The following is a 17,895-nucleotide window of genomic DNA, read 5'->3' on the forward strand; positions in this document are numbered from 1 at the left end:
TGTATTAAGTCACACTTTTTGATTGTTAGAGGAGAGCAAATCAAAGTGCAAAAGCCTTGGAATTCTGGAACTACTCGGTAAGAATTCAACGAGAAACAATTACTACCTTCGAATTGTTTAAAATAAATTTCTTCGGGCAAGAAAATCATGTAGATCAATCGTCGTTCCCAGAAAATGCATACAACCGCGATGTAAATAATCTCTAGAGCATTTAATAACAAACTTTAATTGAATTGTATCATTTACATCACACATGTATACTGTTGCCCTGTTACCTTTAAAATATATTATTTAAAAGTACCCGCAGGTATCAATAAGAGAGAAACATTCTCCGTAATTATACCGTGCTTTGACATGCTGCGAAGAAAAAGGAAGACTGATCGTTATTATTCACGTTTTATCGCAATTAATACGCATGAAAATGTAACCTTTTTGCGGGACGAGAGTACACGTTCAATGTCTTCGATAGTATCTCATCCCGCAATCGACTTAGCCACACGGGTCGAGTTGCTCAATAGCCGATGGATGACACGCGTAGCTACGGATTATGCTAATTTCCCCGTTTCTCTGTCGTTCCTCCCCCTCTCCCCTTTCTTCCTCTTGAGCTCGTCGATTTCTTTTTTTTTCTTCTTTCTTCAATGATCGTGGCAAAAATGATTAATGAACCAGTCCCATTTCGAAATTCTCGCGCGAGAGCAACGGCAGCTCGACTTGCCCTCCAAAGAATATACATACATATCGTGTCCGTTCCGAAGTAGGCTGAACGAGCGTGATGGGCCGAGAAACAAAAGACTTCGCTTAAATGTATATGTATAACGTAGTGACGGGACGCGTGAATAATCCGATTATGCAACCATGATGCAAATTTTATGCGTAGAGGCTGCGAGACGTCGCTGCCTCCTTTTGCCCTTCGCTGCGATCCACGTTCGTTTGTTATTATATAATTGCTGAGCCGTTTTTGTTGTAACCTCCGATACTTGTGTAGAGTTTTTGCTTTGCTGTTTGGTACAGTCGATGTATAGCGACCGATTCCGTTTTGTTTTTCTTGTGTACGCTACCGTAAACGCCCGTAAGTGTTTGCCCATCCGCTTTGGGTTCTATTTGTTAAAAGAATTCGCCAAATATTTCATAATAATTCATTTGTTTTATAGCAAGGGTCGTAGGACAAACACAATTCGTGGTCATTAGACGCCAGAAGTTTATGCAAATTCGTAATATCACATACTAATACCTAAAAGTGAAAATTAGCCGGAACTTTAAATCCCATATTGGAAACTTCATTGCGTTAGTAATAATATATAAATGGTATTAGATTTTATTAAAACTTTCATTTTACTGCGTTGTGCAAGTTAACAGATGCTGTAAATGCATCAACATCTGCACTCTAGTGATCATTTGTTAGAAATTCCTAAAGTGAAATGTAAATGGGTGAACTCTTGTTCGTTATAAGGGCTGATATAAGCAGTAGTGTACGTTTGGAGATTATTGGTCAAGGATAAGAAACTTAATAAATATTTGTACAGAATCTCAATTGATGTATATACTGTATATTAATACTACGTTTTACTTTCAGAGCGAAATCCAAAAACGGCGGACGTTTACTTAGGGAAAAGTTGGAAAAAATTGGACTAAACTTGCCAGCCGGTAGGAGGAAGGCCGCGAATGTCACGCTCTTGACATCATTAGTGGAAGGTGAGTTTTATTATTCACGAAATTTTTACTCCTCGATGTACGCATATGTGAAACCTATTTAGGCAAACGTGAGGCTAATACCTGAATCTAGAAGAACAAATCTTTCGAGACTCATAGCTAACTGTCGTATCTAAAGAGTACTTACCCGAACTTGGTCATCCTTGGATTTAGTTTTCATAATCTGAACTTTGCTCGTCTGTGTCGTTAAATCATACCAAGATATACATATAAGCTTCTTATACTAATTTTCTCGACCGGCATTAATCCGCCATAAAGTTGCGGATTCCGATACGTGAGCTTGAATATTCAATTTACAAGCCTAGTTAACGTATTAAGAATCGATGAGTTGTTTGCATTTCCATAAATAATGTCGCGACTTGTTCATCAATGACTTTATGTTAATGTCAATGTTACGCGTGGCGAGGGTACGTCTGCCAACAAGAGAATCGAAATTACGTGTATCGTTATGAGCACGAAATACAAACAATATATATCTAATGTGTTCACGATTATAAGGGAATGACAGTTTTCTATACGATTCCAGTATGAAAGTCAAACGACTAAATTAATTTTCAATCTGACCAATCGAAAACTTATAAAAACACGTAAGTCATATATTTTTCGCTTCGAAAATTCTTTCACAATAACGGAATATAAAATAAAGAAAAACTCAATTTTTTTTTTCGATTTAAATCACTTTCATAATCACAGACACATATAATATATTAACTAATCTAATTGTTGCTTAATTTTCCATTAATTACTAACGTAAATTATTCATATGTAATAGTTGATTCAACTATCATAATTATCATAACTAATTTAAAATAATAGAATAGATCTATTTCTGTTATTATAAAAGAAATTAACGAACAGAGGACGCACAGTAATAATGACTGAAATATGTATAGATTCAAATATTTAAACATACGACATGAATCATTTTGTTCACAAATTATCATAATTTACGTATTCAAGCTTGCAAATTGTATATCACTATAATACTCACATTGCACACCCCAAATTAGTATAATTTAATCTTTCTTTGTAACTTTCTACAGTGATCAACAAATTAATCTACCATAAAATCCATAATGTTGAATCTTCGAAAGTAAAGCAGAATTAATCGTTTATTCACCAAAATTACTTTCTTATTACGTTCTCCGTTAATTTACTTCTGAAGTAATCTCTACTTTCAAGAGCATACATATACACTCTTTATAACCACGCAAACTAATCTTCATCGTTTCAGATTATTATACCGCGCACTACAATCATCGTGCGTGTAAAAATACACCACTTTATGAGTTGATCGTTGCATTTTGAAATTACGCCGATGAAATCATTTCGCATAAACGACACGACATTAAGCAGTTCTTAACGTCAGGAAATGGTCTTTGTCGACGTTCCGTGTCCGGCACAAGACATAGTAGCCGGTTGATCAGGATCATTTTACGGAATATTCATTCCTAACTGTCTTCCTTAATAACACACGTGTGTTGCATCCGTGCACCGAGATTTCACGTTTAAAAAATCACCTTGCTCCCTTCGCCGAAGAGGTTTTAATGACTCGACCGCGAACGTTGATTACAAGTTACGGTCGGCAGACTCGCACAAAACGCTACCTTTTCTTCTTTTCCCGTGACACGTGTGTGTTCTTCAAGCGCATTTTAATAATCTAATCTTCGTAATAGTTACAAAACCATAAAAAGAAGCCTCCCTTTGCAGAATATGTTAGATCCCAACGTAGGATCTATTATTCCATGCCTCTCTTTTTATACGCATCTAAATAAGTTTATTCCTTTCTTAATCTGTAATTTCTTGTTATAATTCGTTTGTCTTCAGATTCTATGTTTTCAGAAGTCTAACCCTTTGCATAAAAGTATTCCCTCGGACTTAATAGTATCACTTAAGGTCTTAATTTTATAAATTCACTTCTAAATCTTGAGTACTTCATTTTTCGACTCTATCGAATGGACGAGTAATTTAAGTGATGTTTGTGTTGAAATATTCATAGATCTGTATTCTTTTACAAAGATCATATTGCACAGTTTAATTACACTATGATTAAGATAACACGAAGAGACCAGAGATTTTATTTGTGTCCAATATTCAATTTCCTAGATGGAAATTATTCGTAGCACTAAGGTAGTATATGACGCAACGGAAACACGATTTAATTCTAATGTTCATAAGTCAAACTATCGATACCATTGAATAAACTGTTATAACCTGATGTCGCCTATCCTCAGGACCGATACGGTGCTTCTTAATAATGCATTAAACTATAATTCTTGGGCCACTCTCGGGCTATTCCGCACGCCGTTCTAATTAACTGTCCCGCAACATACAGGTTTTCAAACTCGTTTCATGGGGTATTTGAATCCCCATTTCTCGATAGCATTTCGAGGAATCCAGTTAATCCTCGGCAATATTCCCACTTGAACAATTATAGTCAACCTCGATTCTTTATTTTTTTGTTTCTCATAACGGACACACGTCTATAGCATATATAAAATATCCTTCCATAATTCACCTTATGGGCGCTTATTTGAATAAATTGAATAAATATACGGAAGCATTATCGTTGAATAAATTATAGTTATCTTTTATAGTGCATAAATTCCGTGGCTCGTATGTTTGTCTCTGCAATGTATCATCGGCTTCTTAATTGCAATTTCCATCTCGTTTCTTTCATCGTGCGTGAAACACTCTTAATGAATACTTGATGAGTCTTCCGTCGACTTTTTATATTTACTCATTAACCCTACAAAACAGGCTAAACGATGTTATGCAATAACACAGTTTCTAATATAACGCTAGTAATTAGCTTTCAACAAAATGAAACTATCAGAAAAAAATGAAACATTTAACTCGTAAATTGATAAACTTGCCCAACGACAGCACGATGTCAAAAAGTCCTATAAGGATTTAGCTTTCTATTAACACATAACGGAGTGTAAATAATTGCTTAACGTAGTGTTATATTAAAAACAGTATTGTCATTTGAAAGTAAAAATTTTTGCCCATGAATAATGGAGTTCTGATGGGTTCGAATGAAATCTTCTCTATAAACACACGTCGATGCGTGTAAACATTGGACGACTGTGGACACCCGAAAGCCAGAACACGAAATTAATTGAAGGATACGACATTTCGAAATATCCATGTGCGTCTAGCAAGCAATTGAAAGAGTTCGTCGTGGAGTGCAGCGAAAGTGTGGGAACCTACTCTCGAACGCACCAGGTGTGTAGGTACCTACACTTCGGCCAGGTACGATTAACGTTTACCCGTGCGTGATTCATGCGTAAATTCGTATCTAGTTGTCAGGACGCAACCTCTGTCCCGCACACGACAAAAGCTCGATTGTCACCTGGTCCATCGCAATTTACTCACTCGTGATCTCTTACTACAATAACTTAACCGGAATTCAAACATCGAATAAACACTTTGATTTTAACTTCTGGAGTCGACGAGTACCAATGTGACAGTTATTTACACAGTAAACGGTGATAAAATGATTATGATGTTAGAAGTTTATGAAAAAATAATCATTTCTCCTACTTAAAATATACAGTAGCGGACAAATGAATTCAGACAAAGACATTGTTCGTTGTATTTGTTGTTAGGGTGATGTTACTGAAGTTCTGCCCTCCGGAGTGTTTACTATTAATCCGACGCAAGCTTTCATAAAAGTTACACGGAGCTATCTACCTATCACAAAATATAAAATAAGTTTTATCTGTATATAGCTAGACAAAAGTATTCGGACGTTCCATTCACAACCATAGATTTGTTCGAGGAGGACATTTAGAAAATGCATCGAGTGTGGTCAGCCTAAGAAAACAACAATTACACAAGACAGAAGTTGATTATTTAATGTAACATCAGTAGTATCCTTAATGCAAATAATACAGGAAACGGTTTTTGTCCGAAAACATTTGTCCCGGTACTGTATGTATACAAATAATTAAAACACAATGACATGAAATTAAGTGAATATATTTTTTAAGTTAAGAAATAAATTCCTGGTTATTCCTGGTCCAAATAAATTACTAAAAAAATGTGATTTTGTTTAACAATTCACAATCTGTTTATAATAATTGCATTGTTCAAATGACACAGAACAGAATACTGCTACACATTGAGTCTCTTCAACGAGTGTATAAAATCTTTTGCGGAATTTCAGCGAGCAATTTATTTGTGAGTGTGAAGCATTCCGTCCTTTTCATAATTTTGCGATCAGGAACGTGGACATCTTAAATTCCTTTTCATCGGTAAGTGTACTGTAACTTTTATACACCGTGCATATCGTTCAACACACCTCTTGTGTATCGATCGACACACCTCCTGTGTATCGATCGTAATCGTGAAGTATTCAACAGGGGAGAAACCGCAAGCGTACTCATGGCGGCGAAGCACAATCTGGTCACGATCGTCTGATGGTACGCGGAAGAGAATTCCTCCCAAAATCCTCTCTAGATCACGATTATCGAAACTACAATCGAGCATAATTTGTGGTCAATCTCGTGGGTCGATCGTCCCTTGTTCCCTGTGAGTAACGTGAACTCTGATCGAATAAAACTCTCAGCACCCTTTACCATATTTCGATGGAGAGAAAAAAATGTAGTATTGATTCAAAATGATAGATATCATTTAACAAGAGTCTTAGAAAATTTAAACTTATTTAGTATCTTAAAGAATTACAAAGATTCAAGATTATTCTTTGATTGCACTTTAAATAGGTTTTAACCGTAACCCTGCTTTACTCAATTTTTTATCCATAGCCCAAAATTTCGATGACTAGTTTGTATAGAAGTGTTACCAACAATTGGTCCACTATTTTTTTTTTTAATAAATTTAGTATTTATTTATAAAGAAATAAACCACATGACCATGCTTATCAAGCATAAGAGTAGCAAGATGCGCTAAATTTAAATTATTTATATTGTCATATTATTAACTCAATTACTCATTAATACGCCTAATAAAATCTTTGACTTTCAGTCGATATTTTTACTGTTTGTGGTAATAGTAACTAAATATGAGACAGATACGACTATAAATCGTCGAAACAACAAAGGAAGCAACATTCCGAATCGCTGGTCGTTTTGTGGCGATCGGATCGGATTTTCGATCAAATGTCGAACGGCCAAACCGACGAGCGCAGTAAAGTCATCAAGTAAAAAAGGCTGATCATTAATTCGCGAGTCACGTTGCTGATTCGTTCTCGTATAGCTGCGTGCGGCAATCTGTAGCCCGCATCTGTAATCACCTCCGACCAATCTGTGGTCCTCATCTGTATCGAGCAAAGTATCCTCTGTTGGTTGCATTGAGTTGTCTCGGTGCACGTCTGTATCATAGATTATCGTTTCGATCGGTAGCCCCCTTTTCGTACCGAAACAAAAGCTTTCATAGCGGATCGAATCGCTCCACGACGATGCGAATCCTTCTTCAAGGACGATTTAATTTTCTACCGCGAAAAATTCATTTCTGAGGCTCATGTTGCAATAACGCCAATATATTATAAACAATATTAGTAAATAAGGATGAGATAGAGAAATTAGAAAAAGCACCGTGGCTGTGATTGTTGAGGCATAATCAGAAGAACGCGAGATTGAATTCTGCTTATGTGATTTCTAGTGTTCCTAGGTTCCTAAAAATTCAACTATAAAATTAAAATTAACTCGTTGGAAATTATCCAGTGTTATTTAGGATGGTCAGAGGTTGTCAGAATTCATCAGAGGTAATGAAAGGTGATCAGAGGTAATCAGAGATTACGTCCAAGACGATCAAAAATCTGTCCTATACTATTTCTGACTTGCTCAGAAGGAGATATAATTTTCAGAAAACTCATTTCTTGAAACTTAGTCCTTCAACTTCATGAAATTAGGTGTATTACACTGTAACCATATGCTGATTACACAGACGCGATGCGCGCACGTATGAACATTCGTATCTTAAATAGGAACGTGACGACGATGCAAATTTAGTTAAAGGAAATTAAAAGGAGTTAGGAAACACACGATGCGAGGAGTACCGATATGCAAATCGATGCAAAAGATCCAGACGAGTTTTGCGCTCGGGATCATTATTAAAACCTGCCTGAAACGACCTGTTGCACTTTGTACGTGCACGGCGCAGAATCTTGCACGTCCTCTGTTAACGATTAGGTCGTAGATCGTTATTCTTGATGACAAGTGGTTAATATAAGCGTCGTACAGCGTGTTTCACAAAACGATAGCAGGATCTTAGAGCCATATTCGTTGCTTACAGGTGTGTACAGTAACCTTAAGGTACAACGATCAACTGAAACTTCGTATAAAACTAATCGGCGATTCTACATTAAAGCATATTAAATATTAAATATAAATAAAAGCATTACAGTAAGAGGATACTTTAGGTGAGATAAAAATTATAATTGTTTAAAGAAAATTAACATTCATGGTAATCCAAAAATGAAATCAAATTTTTGTATTATGTTCATTTGCTATATGTGTATTATATTCTCAATATGTTGTGCTTATTGTTTTTGAAACGACCTGTAGACTCGTGGAGCTGAAAATGAAAAATGTATGATAGTTTCGTTAAGCAGCAGTCACTTAAAGAAACTATGAGTCATTCCCGAAGGAAAATATAATGTATGTTCTTATCACTGGGACGATTCATGCCATTGAGAAATTCATAAATTAATTAGTAATCTATTTAAACTTTTACTAAAAGGGAATTGCACTATAGTGTATATCTGCGATTGGTTTTGTACCTTTAATATTTTATACAAATGCTTATAACTAATGTTAGTATAATTATCACTGATAAGCACACAAACGTTTTGTTTACCCTTCTTCAAATTTTGTTGGCCAAACATAACAATAAAGATTGTGCTACAAAACGAAGTTACAACACAAAAGCACAACATCGTTTAGTGAATTCAATGAATTATTACTGATTATGAGACAGTTTCGTAAGATTTTTGGTCGGTTTGCTTTCACGCGAATCATGCTAGTACATTTTTAGTAGACAACTACTTGTCCGTTGCAAAATATTACCGGTTTACGACGATGTTAACTGCACAATTATTAAACAATAATTATGCGTCACGCACACGATTTATTGTGACAAAACAAGGACAACTGATAACCACGTGTACCGTCGTAATAAAAAGTATGTCGTCAAATATGGGTAATGAAACAACTGTGACACAAGACGAAACAACTCTTTGACAAAAAACTGAACTGCTTGGAAACGTGGTGTAGTAGAACTATAACAATCAGATAAAAAAGAAAGGAACTAGATATTCCGTTAGACTGACGATTATGAAATCCAAATTATATAAGTCTTCTAACATTATATTATGCTGTCGATAAGGTTGTTCGATTTATGTACGAATACATTATTTAAGCATTCAATTTTATAAAGAAATGTTTAATTCATTATTATACCGTACATTTGTCGACTCGTCTTTATACTTTCTAAATAGCATCAATAAAGACGGTCTGAATGAATGAGATCCTTATTTTTTGTCCAATGAAGAATCGACGGACACTATGCAATGACCTAATATTTATCACTCAACTGCAATTTCTTACGATCAGCAATAAATAGCGTAACAGATACAATGAATTATAGATATAGTCACCCACGGCTCAAGCCTTCTTTATCTCGCACAACTATACCAGCGAAGTTTCATTTCATACAGTCAAATCCCAATGAATACCATGCAGAAGACAGACTGCAACTGTAACTATTTAACACGTAGGCAACCAACAGATTTAGGACTAATCATTTGGACCTCCGTTTTTACCTCCACCTTTCATTACTCGTAAACTTTATTGACTAATAAAATAACTTGTCAAATCGAGATAAAAAATAATATATTGAGAATAAAAAGCTTATCTTCACAGCGAATGCCAACGAATATGAACAAATATGAAAAAATGCTCGTTTACACATTAATGTTCTCGAAGTGGGGAAAGAACGAGTATTAGCAGCTTTATAGTAACATACGACCGACAAAGTCATATCCACGGAAAAATTCTACTTGCAAGAGGAAGACGGGCAAGAGGATCGCTCGATTCCACAATTATCAAGACCTTTGCATGTATATTTCCCGCTGCGAGGATGCAGGAAACGGTGGATCGATGCAGCAAAATTGGATAATTCGTTAGCTGCAGGTGGCTCGAGCCTGTGTTCTCGATCTCGTAGGCGAACACCACTAGCAGGCCTGCGGGTGGTTTCGCCCCTGTTGCCGATAATAGCGCCCCAGCGGGTCTGCCTCCATCTTGGACGAGACCTCACTTGTAGCTACCTAATTACCTGCTATCATCGAGAAAGGGAGAGGGAAGTCGCGAACGGACAGCTAAGTGTAAGAGAGAGAATGACGAACGGAGGGAATCGCACCAAAAGGGGCGAAACACGGACCACGTGCTGAAGAGGAAGAACGTATGCTGTTTCATTATCGTAAATTAGTTCGTTCCTTTAATGGAGGACAATCCTGCAACCGGCACGCGCGATACGAGCGCAACACACGTTTTACTTCAGAGGGGAAGGACCACTGTGATTCGTAACGTCAGATTTCGAGGAGGAATCTGCCATTTTGTTGAATGTTGCTTGGCATACGCCAATATATGTCAGATTCCTATTTGATCATGCTAGGAATTATTCGGTTTAAAGATGAAGAAGTCAGTGGTCCTAATGATATAGTCCAGGGGTGGGAAAGTTTCTCGATAATAAGAGCCAGATATTTATAATACTTTTCGTACATTTTTTAATGGTCCAGAGCTACAGAAATAATGCATTTAGCTCAGATTCACAAAAATTGCAGTTTCGCAACTGTACCATTGAAACAATGATATGTGTTCGAGAGTTCGAGGAGATCCAAACGCTATTACAATCTACTGTGATCACTAAAATTTTTAGTATTAGCAGGACTAATACTCTGATAATGAAATGAATTTAATCTTGGAATTAATCCTGAAAATAAGTTGATTAATACTTCCGAATATTTATGGTTTCCAGCACCATTTTACAAATTTTTTTGAGAAGTTTAATTACAACATTACTAACTTCATTTTAGTTTATAAAATACCTCGAAAAATGTGTCGTTCATTGATAATAGATAATTCCTCATGAGAAAGTAAATTTAAAGTCTAGAGTGAAATTTTATCTCACGAATTTTTATTACGTAGAAATTTCAGCTTTGGAACGACTAAAGACGCTAATCAACTTTACACGATGAAAACCACGTATACGTGAAATTGACCATCTCAGAAACGAAACCTACCGCAAGAAAATTTCATTCGGCATTTCCAACCGATTTCTTTATGCAGAATCACTTCTTACCGGTTGATTCCACGTATTGATGGATACATCGTATAATTAAGTTTTTAAACGTTCACGCGAAACGTTTTGCCGAGTTCGGTTAAGTGGTGGGATAGTCCGCGACTGGCGAAAAAAAAGAGGAATATTCATACACTTCCATAGGTGGGTTATATAATTCCGTTCCTGTACCGGGGTATTTTTATTTCTTTTTCAGGAGAAGCCATTCACCTTGCCAGAGACTTCGGCTACGTTTGCGAAACCGAATTCCCTGCGAAACAAGTTGCCGAATACCTCAGTCGGCAGCATTGTGAACCGCAAGATTCCTACAGGAGAAAAGAACTTCTTCATGCCACCAAGTAAGAATTTATCTCCCGTGTCGTCGAACAATGGCGAACGAAATTTATCGGGATAATCAGGATTGCGACGATAAACACGCATTGATACTTGAATTCAAATGTAAATAAAATCACGGACAAAATGTTTCTTCGGTGTTTGTCGAGCCCTGAACAATTCGATCTTTAGAATTGTATAGATTAAGAAATTACTAAATTACGAAAGTACGACAATTACGAAAAGTTACAAAATTACAAAATTAAGAAGGATACTAAGAAATTAAAAAAAGTCTTAAAGGACTTGAAATTCGGTGAAACTTCAAGTTGTTCTTAAGGAACGGTATTTAACGTCGTTGTTACGCTTTCAGACAAATCACCAAAGAGCTGATGGATCTTCTGAACCAAGACAGATCACCACTTTGCAACACGCGGCCGCAACATATCCTCGACCCAAGCATACAGAGACACCTAACGCATTTCTCTCTCATATCACATGGATTCGGAAGTCCTGCAATCGTAGCCGCTCTTACGGCAATACAGGTGCAGTATTGCTGCTTGCAATTCCGATATATACACAGTAATACCACCGACGAGATATAAGAATAGACCTTTCATCCAATGTATTTCTTCGACCCATTTTTCTGGGGCAACCTTACCCCATTTCCATTTTAGTGTCACTACTCGCCATAGATTCACCGTTCTCATAACGCAGAGGTCACTAAAATCGCAGGCTTTTTAAGGTGTCGGTAATAGAGTTTAGGTGGGCCTTCAACTCCCATAAGATGAAAGATTTATTCTTATACCTCGTCGGTGGTAATACGTATCACAAGTGAAGATAGTAGATCATCAATTTGTTCACATCACCAATTACTCGAAACTACACGAAAAATATACCCTTTGCACTTCAAAAATATGGCATGCGTATAACACATGGAACTATGTATTCTCCTCTAAAACTACCAAACCCGTCAAAATAACGGACTACAAATTCTTATTTTAAGACTACTAAAATTATAATGTAATGCGGTTGGTAGAATTTATGTTGGCCTCTAATTTCTCTACATTTTATATTATACTATATTGTACTAAATTGTGCTACGTATTATGTATATTACTCTATTATACAATTTAATTTAGTACATGTTACCAACGCTGGTAGTTCTAGTGTTAATATTCACTGCCGAGGAGCCTTCAAACACTCATCGAGTAGTCACTGTATATCGATTCCCGACGGAACAATACTAAAATCCTATCCGTGTTCGTTCACAGAAGTTCCTAAGCGAGTCCCTGAATCATCTGGAAAAGATGTACCCGGGGAACGGTAGCGGCGTGACAAGTAGTCAGCAGTCGAGCCTCGACACGAACAAGAGCAAGGACGGCACGTTGATGAACGACATGAAGAAGTGACGCCCGGAGGACCCGCCTACCTCGAACGTGGTCACTTCAATCAGGCACTCATGGCCGTACAACTGAGCTTGTCGCGGGCTCTGCCCATCGCGAACAGCTTTCTCTGGTGGACCACTGAAACGACACGTGTGTCCGTGATACCGCGAGCGTGTTTGTATTATACGATAATCGGGGTTCAGGGGAGAATGTGGGGCCGTTTTTCACTAATCCCCATTAGAGGATCGGGAGACGGTCGGCAACGACATCACGGATAGACGTGCCCCTTCGAGGTTGGCTGGTCGCAAAAATGTTCTAGTGTAAATCAAACGGAACGAGAGAGGTCGCGAGAAATGTGCAATCGCCGTTTAGTCGTTGATTAAATCGCAGAAAAAAAAAACAACCGAAAGTCGTCGAGGACGCCACGACGGATGGATGGATGGATCATCTGTCGTCGAATCGGGCTCCGAATCGGGTCGGTTCGAATCCGACCGTGTGTAGGAACACACGAAGGTGCTTAATTCTCTCTTTGTTCAGCGAGGCGAGTCGGGGTACACTTGTTTCCGTTTATCGAGCACGCCTCGATGCTCCTAATCCGCAGGGACGATCCCATGCGTGCTCGCGTACATTCCGATGAACGAGTGGCTGGGTCTATCGAAATAGAAGTAAACTCTGTTCATTCACTGCCTGTTCATTCGAAACGTGCGCCTGGTGCTGATCCATAGAGGGATGATACGATATCGATCGATTCGACGGGATCGTCGTGATCAATTCGCAATCATGTTCGGGCGCGCGCGCGGCACTTTGTAGAGTTCCGTGGGGCTTTTATCGCGTCTTCCTTTAACCCGTAGTGTTTCCGTGCGCGTGTGTGTATGTGTCTGGGCAAGTGGATAGGATTGTTTGTGATAGGAAAATGATATAGTCGAAACATTTGTGCAATGGTGGCTGGTCGAACACTTTGCTGTTATTTCTCTGGCCTTGTATACAACAAACCTTACAATCCCGACCATAGAGCAGGATAAATTAAACCGGTTAGAATTGGTTCCCTCGGGTCTATGTAGACGTATGACAGACCAGTTGAAATTTACAAACTTTTAACTTCGTTGTGAGTTGTAATACGATAAAGAGCTAGAATATTTGTACTAGAAGTTTTCAAAGTGTATTCGAACGAATCGTATTCTTGAAGCTAAAAGCTAGGCAATAGGTTTTTCTCGGTATTTCTGTATTCATGTTGACTCGCGAATCGATCGATAATTGGAAAACACGGTACACACACACACACACACACACACACGCGCGCGGTATGACGAGGAAGAAACAATTTCCAACAACCTTATTTCACCGTATAATTTTTGGGTCGACTATTTATATTGCTCAGGCATCGTTATTCTTTGCTCATTAACGAGCGTCCGACATGCGCGGGGCATTGATTATGACGCCGTTACGTAAGCATTAATATTGTCAGCATTAGTGATATATTGCTCTACCAGCCGTGGTACAACTTATAATTTAGCGACTACAAATATAATGCCGCGTTGCGAACCGTTTAACGTACAATTTTCATCGGCCGGCTGAGTCCACCGCGTAGAACAGAGCTCGACTCCCATTTACATGGAAACGTTCAGTATGCAACGACTACTGAATATTCATCGAAGTCGCAGCCTTTGAAGTTACAGATTTTTTTCGTGAACACATTTGACCCCGCGTACTAGAGCAATTGTTTCGACGTTATTATTAGTTTTCGTAATGACTTAATCTTCTCATCTCTTGATAAAAATTCGTGCTTTTTGATGTGCCTGACGACAGATAATTCATAGTGTAACGAAATAGAAAAGAACTCTTGAAACAAACAAATTTTCTGAATCTGGTTCTGATTTTGAAAATATTTAACTTAATTATTTATGGAAACATTTATAACACAAGAAGAAATGTACTGTTATTTATCAGAAACGAAAGTACATTGTATTAGAAGCTCATTTTTCTTCAGATAATTCTATTACAAAAGGTTTCATGAAAACTACATTCGAATTTATGTTTAAGAGCATACAGTCAAAATTTTTCCAAATCAAAAATAGAAAACCATAGAAATCTTGTGAGAACTAGAAATTAATTTTGATTGTCTTAATTTATTAATTGTTCTTAGGCACTTTCAAATTTTGAACAGAAAAATCCTCTCCTTTTCGTTTGTATGCCTCACTGCGGTCCGAATGAATCTATATTAAAATAAACTGGCCACTCAAAATGTGAAACTGTTTGGCGAGTCATTTTAAACGGAAAATAAGATAGCGGACCAATGAAATCTTACGGTAGGACTGTCTTTCTCGATGAACTTCAATGACTAATTGTTTTTGACATAGCTGTAGCGTTAAATTAGATTGGTATTTCCAAGTAAGTCGTGGACTCAGTCGTAATATTTCTCACTATCGCCGTTCACTTTCTACATCTTTCATCTCAAAAATTGACCGTTGTTATCTTACACGAAGCCAACAAATGTTATCATAAACGGAAACGTAGAACAATCGTTCGAGGGTAAAGAAATTATGAATTTAAAATTATATATTGCGTTAGCATCCAATAAATTTTTATTTCAATCATGAAATGGACATGAATAACTGAATTATTCTTACAGTTTCTTGACGAACATTTATTTAAGTTCTGTTGATTTTGTACAGTCGACTAAAATTAATAATACAGAACGCAGCTTCCTGTTGCACTTGTTAAGATACTTCATTCTGCGTGAAAGTTTAATGTTTTTGATACATGCATGTAATAAAGCATTACATTTTCTCGTTAAAATGTTTAACCGAAGGTAATTGTTTTAAAATTTCTATCAGTTGAATCACTTTCCCAAAATACATATTTCATACAGAATGATTGAAAAAGTAAGTTGACATATTTTATTGTAATGCATCGAATCTTAACACAATACTACCTACTAAACTTAGATTCTCATTCCACTGAATGCTTTACTATATGTTTCATCAACCTCGTATTCTCGTCAACGTGTAGTATTCCATAGACTTGTCACCTCAGAATATGCCCCACAGAAGCCTCTATTGCGTCTTCAAACGGAAACATCGAACAAGCTATCGCTTGAAGAATAGGACACACGTTTTCAATTGACTGTTTGTTTCCAATTCGAAACACGTTCACACACACATTACGAAAATGAACTGTCATCGATACTATTACTCTTCTACGATGCAAAGATCATAATCAGTGCCGTTCAACTACCGAAAAAGAGCCTAACAAACCGGGCGATCGATCGCAGACTGTATTTTCTCCCTTGCCAAAAACACCTCCAACAATTTTCGTTGAAAAACTTGAAAAAAAAAAAAGAGAAAGAAAAAGAAAAACGAGAAAAGGTTCATCGCATTTTCTGCGATCGTCAGCTGCGACGCGTCTCGAGGAAGCCTAAGGATCTGTTCCAAGGATCACTCATCGTGCCAATGCGAAAAGTTGCCATTTGAGATGTGCCAATTAAAACGATATCGAAGTTAGTAAAGAGGTTCGGAAACGGTGGTCGAGTTTAGAGTTTATAAGACATGCGTACACGGTGGCTCTCTGGTCGCGTTGGACCTCGTGGGACAGAGAGGATCGAACGCGGAAAGAATTCGTCTGGACCGAAACGCGTATCACGTGCTCGCTCTATCGGATCCAGAATACGATGATGGAACTAATGGAGTGTAAGCACGGGGAATCGCGTCGAAGTACAATACCAGGTGAACCTGAGACATATCTAACTTTGTAATTAAATCTTAGGCGTATGTAAATGTAAGATTTAAGGAAAACCTGATCGAACGTCTCGCGTTCCGGGATATTATGTACAGAGTATTTGAATCTTTCTTGTGATATAATCGTACATATTACTAAGGTATAAACCGATAACAAGGCGAAAAAAAAAATGAATTACTATTATCATTCCATGTTTTTTCATAGAGATGAGGTATTTAGCGTGGTCGTGGTGGGCGCCAGATACCGCTCCGTTTTTTCAAATTAGACAGTGTAACATTCCGAAGAAAAGTTCAAAGCAACCCAAGCCGCGTCGTCGAGACTTTCGTTGCATCCAGCAAAAATTTTACGTTCTCACGGGGAACACGGGATTTTTTCCTCACTTATTGCGCTGTTGTTGTGCGCTTTAGTCTCAGTTTATTTTTGTCAAAATTCGTAAAAGGAAAATACGAAAAGAGCAAGTAAATACCTTTTATCGAGTTTCAGACCAATATTTCGGGATTAGTTAGAAGAAAAAGGGGCGAGAGAGAGAGGAAGAGAGAGAGAGAGAGAGAGAGAGAGAAAGAGAGAGAGAGATTAGAGAAAGAGGAAAAATCTTGTACTCGTTATTTTCACTCACAACTACTTAGGCGAACTCGTTAGACTAAGGCCCCGTAAATTAATACTTATTTATAATCCTTAGAGCGGCCGTAGAAAGACGTTTTCTACCAGAATTTCTGTGCCAACTGCAAAGAATGTTGTAGACAATTTTGTTTGTTCCACGTTGAAACATCATTCTAATCTTGTAAGATACTCAGATATATCTTTATTAAATATATTTGAATTTCGTAGTATATTATATTCTGATATTGATTATACATTTCATTTTTGTATATTGGTGTGTGATAAATAAATAAGAATATTGTTTCTAAGTAATTTAGATACTTATACTCGGCGCGACCGTTAATTTAACCGCCATTCGCGTTGACGATGCCTCCTTTGATATTTAAATCCTAACATCTCGATATCCTACCGATACTATGCCACTAAACTTTTAAAAATAATTAAAAAAAAGTAAAACAACTTGTATAAATTGGAAAATACATAGTTTCCACATTTTAGAAACATTATAAGATTAAAATTCATTAACACGAGTAGGTTATTTGAACCGAACGCAATACGTTAACCCTTTGCAGTTCGAAGTATTTTTGATATTCTCTTTTGGCCTTGCATAAATATAATTAAACTACACTCTATTAGATTGATGTGATAATACACCCATAAAATTTAAGAAGGATTATGATAGTATTTACGTACGATGCAGATGGAATGTTACGAAGTATGCCAGAGACTTCTAGAGAACGTGGGATTGCATCAAAAATGAATGTCGAGTCAGTCTCGAGGCAGGACCGCAAAGGGTTAAAACCATGGTAAAAAAAAAGGAATATATACTTAG

General features: G+C 37.2%; 1 protein-coding gene across 1 annotated transcript in view; it reads left to right on the forward strand.

Annotated features, from left to right (window-relative positions):
• The window catches only part of LOC107185854 (transcription factor AP-2-epsilon), a 109,049-nt gene extending 96,297 nt beyond the window's left edge, over positions 1-12,752 (forward strand). The window contains exons 6-9 of the mRNA XM_015573627.1: positions 1,574-1,692; positions 11,228-11,369; positions 11,714-11,885; positions 12,615-12,752. Of these exons, the coding sequence (XP_015429113.1) occupies positions 1,574-1,692; positions 11,228-11,369; positions 11,714-11,885; positions 12,615-12,752 (571 nt within the window). The remainder of the gene's footprint in view (positions 1-1,573; positions 1,693-11,227; positions 11,370-11,713; positions 11,886-12,614) is intronic.
• Positions 12,753-17,895: the final 5,143 nt, after the last annotated feature.

The sequence above is a fragment of the Dufourea novaeangliae genome, unplaced genomic scaffold (genome assembly GCF_001272555.1).
Source record: "Dufourea novaeangliae isolate 0120121106 unplaced genomic scaffold, ASM127255v1 scaffold56, whole genome shotgun sequence".
In the NCBI taxonomy this organism is placed as follows: domain Eukaryota; kingdom Metazoa; phylum Arthropoda; class Insecta; order Hymenoptera; family Halictidae; genus Dufourea; species Dufourea novaeangliae.